At 41.5% G+C, this 6,000-nt stretch overlaps 2 protein-coding genes across 4 annotated transcripts in view; both read right to left on the bottom strand.

The window, feature by feature from the left end:
* Nucleotides 1–897: 897 nt before the first annotated feature.
* rilpl2 (Rab interacting lysosomal protein-like 2) lies at nucleotides 898–2,655 on the bottom strand. The gene is made up of 4 exons (XM_029762979.1): nucleotides 2,135–2,655; nucleotides 1,775–1,926; nucleotides 1,544–1,678; nucleotides 898–1,073 (listed from the first exon to the last, which is right to left on the bottom strand). The coding sequence occupies exons 1-4, from the start codon at nucleotides 2,426–2,428 to the stop codon at nucleotides 1,052–1,054; spliced, it is 603 nt and encodes a 200-aa protein (XP_029618839.1). The 5' UTR covers nucleotides 2,429–2,655; the 3' UTR covers nucleotides 898–1,051.
* Nucleotides 2,656–3,658: 1,003 nt separating this feature from the next.
* LOC115200167 (RILP-like protein 1) overlaps nucleotides 3,659–6,000 on the bottom strand; it is a 33,409-nt gene continuing 31,067 nt past the window's right edge. Inside the window, exons 7-8 of one of the 3 annotated variants that reach the window (XM_029762976.1) lie at nucleotides 5,368–5,455; nucleotides 4,609–4,747 (exon numbers count right to left, since the gene is read on the bottom strand). In XM_029762976.1, the coding sequence (XP_029618836.1) occupies nucleotides 4,742–4,747; nucleotides 5,368–5,455 (94 nt within the window). In that variant the 3' untranslated portion in view covers nucleotides 4,609–4,741. Of the gene's footprint in view, nucleotides 5,456–6,000 lie in introns of all 3 variants that reach the window. The other 2 variants (XM_029762978.1, XM_029762977.1) reach the window with 2 other exon arrangements.

The following is a 6,000-nucleotide window of genomic DNA, read 5'->3' as shown; positions in this document are numbered from 1 at the left end:
AAGGTTCTCCCATCTCTGCAGCGCTCCACCAATCAGGCCTTTATGGTAGAGCGCTCAGACAGAAGCCACTCTTCAAGAAAAGGCACTCAATGGCCCGCTTGGAGTTTGCCAAAAGGTACCTTAAGATTCTCTGGTCTGATGAAACCAAGATTGAACTCATTGGCCTGAATGCCAAGCGTCACGTCTGGAGGAAACCTAGCACCATCCCTACAGCGATGTGTGGTGGCAGCATCATGCTGTGGGGATGTTTTTCTGCGGCAGGGACTGGGAGACTAGTCCGGATTGAGGGAAAAATGAATGGAGCAAAGCGCTCAGACTGGGGTGAAGTTTCACCTTCCAACAGGACAACAACCCTAAGCACACAGCCAAGACAACATAGGAGTGGCTTAGGGACAAGTCTCTGAATATCCTTGAGTGGCCCAGCCAGAGCCCAGACTTGAACATCTCCGGAGACCTGAAAATAGCTGTGCAGCGACACTCCCCATTCAACTTAACAGCTTGAGAGGATCTGCAGAGAAGAATGGGAGAAACTCCCCAAATATAGGTGTGCCAAGCTTGTAGCATCATACCCAGGAAGACTCAAGGCTGTAATCGCTGCCAAAGGTGCTTCAACAAAGTACTGAGTAATGGGTCTCAATACTTATGTAAATTATATTTCCATTTGAATACATTTGCAAACATTTCTAAAAACCTGCTTCGTCATTATGGGGTATTGTGTGTAGATTGGGGGGACAATTTAATCAATTTTAGAATAAGGCTGTAAGGGGCCTAAATACTTTCTGAATGCACTGGATAAATCATTGGTCTGTACCATGTTATTTGACCTAAATTAGCATAAAGTTATTTTCCCATAACTGTATCAATGACAACAGTTAAATCTATAAAAAGACAACACAGTTATCGTTTCAAAAGCCAAAATTATTCCAGTTAAAAACATTTCAATTCATTACTGAAAACTGATCTAATACAAAGCATTGATAGAAAGCATGTGCATAAAAATGTTTGGTTTATCGTTAGTAATGCCTTAGGTCCTTGTTCTCATAGGTTGTCCTTATTTCCGTCTGAATGAAAACCTACAAAAAGAAATAATGTTTATTTTAGAGAACTTGCTCTGCAAATAGTTGGACAACACAATGTACATCCCTGGACATTACTAGTCTTAGAGGAGGCGAAGGGGGATTGAGTGAATTTGCAGTGTCAGCTGAGGCTCGACTGAGTCACGTTAAGTCCGACAATAACAATACTGACAACAGCAGCGGAGCTGGCTTGCTGAAGTGGTATCAGCTCTCGCTTTCCCCCTCTTCAGTCAGATTCTCCCAATCACACAGCATCAGCACAAACAGCCAGCCGGTCACAAGCAGGTCATTACGAGGGCAGAGACAGACCGTGAGAACAAACCACCTGGTTGTCTCCTGTTTGATACTATGGTTCTCTCTGAAATACTTGTTTTCAGGGTGTAAATTAAACATGTCATACTGCATGCTCTTCTTGCAATTCAATATGATTATGCAAAGTTGAATGGTGAAAAAAGCTAATTGCTCACAGCTTTCTGATGGTGGTCATTCCTTCGTTAGGTTCCTCTTTAGTCTCATCTGTTGTGTCAGGAACAGGTTTCGAAGGGGATGGAGATACTAAGTCAACCTCTACCATGGCTTGCTCACCCTGTGGCAGCATCCCACTGCAAGTACAAAGCACTACATTACATTTTTGTGTGGGTTGGGGTGAGGTGGTGCGGGTTGCATGGGGACTGGTCAAGTCTGGTTGTGTATTCTACCTCTTGTAGAGTTGCAACTCTTCTTGCGCCACCAGTAGCTGGGCCTTGAGCTGGTTCCTCTCCTGAAGCACCTCCTTCAGCTCCTGCATTGTGAAGCGTGGTCTATTGGGATCTTTCAGGTCCACCACCAGTTTGTTTGGTCCTAGTGTTTGCTGAGAACATATTGATTAAAGGGCTAAACGTAGAACAAAAAGGAGTCCACAACTGTATGTTGCACAGTAGTTTATAGCAACCCAGTGAAAAGTTACAACATGCTTGAACATACCCTGACAGACGTAGTCCAGTTAGAGACTTTATGGAACATTTAAAAGGTATCGATTTTGACCAGTTAGTTTCCTGGTTTGAAAAGATCAAACTCACCGCTTCCTGCCCGGCAGAACTTTCTCTCACGATTCTATCCAGCTCACTCTTCAAGTTGTCTCGTTCCATTTTCAGCTCCTCCAGTGACAGGTTATACTTATTCACTAACGTTTCAAACATCTCCAAAACCCGGACAATTTTGAATTGCAAATCGGAGACTTCCTCACCTGTAGTACTTATTTTCAGCAAATCTCTGCCAATCACGTATGAAATGTCATAAACATCTTCCACCGTCAGCTCAAATGCTTCCTTCTCGAACGCCAAAGCAGGTGAAGACTCGCTCAACTCTTCCATTGCTCGTGCTCCAAAAACGCACTGAATTCAACAAAAGTTTTTGTTTTCTCAAACGGTGGGCCCGATTTCTCAAATCGATCGTTGTGACATTTAACATACAAAATACTTATGAACTTTAAGTTTAGTTCCATGCATGCTACAGTAGCCACTTCAAGTTACCGGTAGTTGGCTAACTGAATAGACCCAACTAATTTTCAGGGTAAGTTGCTAGAGGCAGGTTGATTTGTTGCTAAATGTGACGTAATTGCGTGATAACGTAAACTACGTCATTCCGTGGGAATACACAACAACGTTACTCAAATAGACTGGCCATCTCGGCAAAAAATATAATTTCACATTTGTTCAGGTACAGACACCCACTCTTTTCTGTACAATTTTGATTGAGACATGTTGATTGATGTTGTGAGTTCTGTTCAAGATCAAACATTCGTGACCAACTATATTCATTGGGGTTGGCTTGTCGAACCCGTACTACTGCTACTGCAGTCAGCCAACAAATAATTTGCCATTTGCTGAAATTGCTGCTGGCCTGCTGCTGCCTGTGCACGAGCTGAGTGCCTGCTGGTGACGTCCTCACGATGCACTTTTGCAGCCAGGCACGTGTGTTGTGACTGAGTGTGTGACAGAGAAAATCGTTTTTGTGTCATTTAGAAGGAAAATGCATGCATTTTAGCGTTTGAGTCTCCTTTCAAAAGTTGCTAAAAGTTCCAAATACATTTTTAAAAGTAGGTAAATTTGTTGCTAGGTGCTGTTTGAAAAAAAGTTGCCAGGGTAGTCTGAAAAGTTGCTAAATCTAGCAACAAAATGGCTAAATTGGCATCACTGCTTGCTGTATCCAGTGTATAAGTGACATACAAATAAGCCAATTGCAATGGCCTGTTCCCCGCCGCTTGTAACAAGATGAAAGTTTCCCTGGCGACAGGTGAAGCCATGCGCATAATCCAGTAGGGACACACTAATCAGGTGAAACAGCACGTGATATTTCCCCGGTATTTTCAACACTATACTTTGAATTTCGAAGTTTGATTGACATTCCGTCAACCTGGGGGGCTTTGGGGGTCTCAAAGTTTGCAGGGGCCCCTGAAAAATCAGGGATAAAACTATCAAATTGAACAAGGCCAAAATATCTCACATTTTAATGCAAGAACTGACAGGCATTAAAACATTGTGCCATTTCATATTTATATCTATAAGAAAAATGGTAGGTGATCATATTCACATCACAGATAGTCAACAATATGCCAGCTTTTTATTCAGACACTAGGAAACTCAAGTGCAGCATAGTCCAAATAAAATCTTTACAAAAATACAATTTAAATATGACCCATAGTTATCACATCAAACCATGTCAAAATGCCTTCAATATATTTTGTCTACCTTGAGGCATCATCAGACTTGGTATAAGTTTGCTTTTATAGATACAAATAAACATGTGATCGATCTCTGAAGTTACACTCTAATACTTATTGCTAGTATAAAGCACCACAGTCTGCACAACTAAATATGAATTCAAAAGGCACAGAATATCTCTCAGATTGCACATTATTCTCTCCTGAATCCATCTCTCCATTGTCCCCACAAGACAACTTTGTCCTGACAATCCCTCTTAGCATGAAGCTCTTCATGTTTTTACTTGGGAGACCACCAGCATGGGACATTATACACTGAGTGTACAAAACATTAGGAACACCTTCCTAATATTGAGTTGTACCCCCTTATTGCCCTCTGAACAGCTTCAATTCGTCAGGGCATGGACTACAGGGTGTCAAGCATTCACAGGTATGCTTCCCATGTTGACTCCAGTGCTTCCCACAGTTGTCAAGTTGGCTGGATGTTCTTTGGGCGGTGGACCATTCTTGATACACACAGGAAACTGTTGAGAGTGGTAAACCCAGCAGCGGTGCAGTTCTTGACACACTCAAACCGATGCGCCTGGCACCTACTACCATACCCCGTTCTAAGGCACTTAAATCTTTTGTGTTGCCCATTCACCCTCTGAATGGCACACATACACAATTCATGTCTCAATTGTCTCAAGGCTTAAAAATCCTTATTTAACCTGTCTCCTCCTCTTCATCTACACTGATTGAAGTGGATTTAACAGGTGACATCAATAAGGGATCATAAATTTCAATTGGATTCACCTGGTCAGTCTATACATCATGGAAAGAGCAGGTGTTCCTAATGTTTTGTGCATTCAGTGTAGGTCCCTGGTTATGGATGCTTCAGTGCCTCCTGAGCCTGCTCTGTGTGCAAATAATCTCTCTCCCACAAATCACTTCCTCTGGTCGCCTCTTTTCTCCAGAGAAGATGCTAAACCTGGATAGGTGCAATGAGAGAAATTAAGAATTTAGGTTACACCATGACAAAAAATAAATAAATAGCCATGACAATACTACTGCTAAAATAGATCAATAAAATACATTGGTTACACTTCAGATTATTCATGCAGAGTGAGTGAGTGACATTGAGTTCTCAGAGCGAGGACAAAAGCAGAATGAGAGCATGCATGAGGAAAAGTGCTAAACAAAAGGTTGGGGAGGTACATAAGCTTTGCCCTGTCAGAGGGTAACATAGTTAGTCACTCCACTTTATTCAACAAATGAAGAGCTGTCAACAGCAAATATCCATGCTATGAGACAATCCTAACTCAGACAACATGCATATGTGGATTTGTACTTGTAATAGTGAGTTGCTGGATTAGTATATTGGCAAAAGAGGTGACCATTTCTAATGATTGTGGCATCTTCTATGATGAGCTGGTTCAAGATCTACACATTATCAGCCAATAAGAATACTCCCACATCCTGCACACATGATCACAAGGAAGTATTGCATTTGAGATGACAGGCGGTGGAGGGGCTTTGGCACAGTGGCGGTGCTTGGCTCAAGAACAATGACATCACAAAAAGAGATAAAATAAATGTTAAAGTTCATACACAGGACATAAGTCGTCTGATCGGCTGTAACGTTGGATCGTCTGCAATCAACCCTGCTGCTACCATCGGCATTACTGCAGTGAATATCCTGTCCAAAGAAGTAAAGATGAAGAGACATAAGCAAAAAAAAAAAGTTGTCAGAGTTTGTGCAAAGTGACTTCTTTGCAGCACCCAGGTTGGGAAAGGAGGCAAGCCACATTTAGACGAAGTAAGCTACTTAAATAATAAACCATTTATTTATGGAGTGGTCATTTTTCTTCTCTTCACAATTATTTGTAAATGACCTTCAAGAAATGATTATGATAGTTGAAAAATGTCACAGAAGGGTGCGGAAACTTCATCCCTTCGTCCTGGTCTTTCTACAAATATAACATTCCCAAACAAGCATTGTGGAAATTAAAAATTGTCATTATTTGTTTTAGTGCTCAAGCAAGCATATTGGTCAGTGACATACATATATAAAGCTAGGTCAAATCCCTGACTGCAAGCCTTAACCACCATGACAGGAAACATAACATTAGTTAGGTTTCCATCCAATTGGCGACAGATTTTCATGCGAATATTCTAAAATCCGCATAAAAATAATTTTCTCACCAGAGATGCATTTCCATCAAATTGACTTGTTGGTGATAA

This window comes from Salmo trutta, chromosome 9 (assembly GCF_901001165.1).
Source record: "Salmo trutta chromosome 9, fSalTru1.1, whole genome shotgun sequence".
Taxonomy (NCBI): domain Eukaryota; kingdom Metazoa; phylum Chordata; class Actinopteri; order Salmoniformes; family Salmonidae; genus Salmo; species Salmo trutta.
This window is presented reverse-complemented; position numbering and strand designations above follow the sequence as displayed.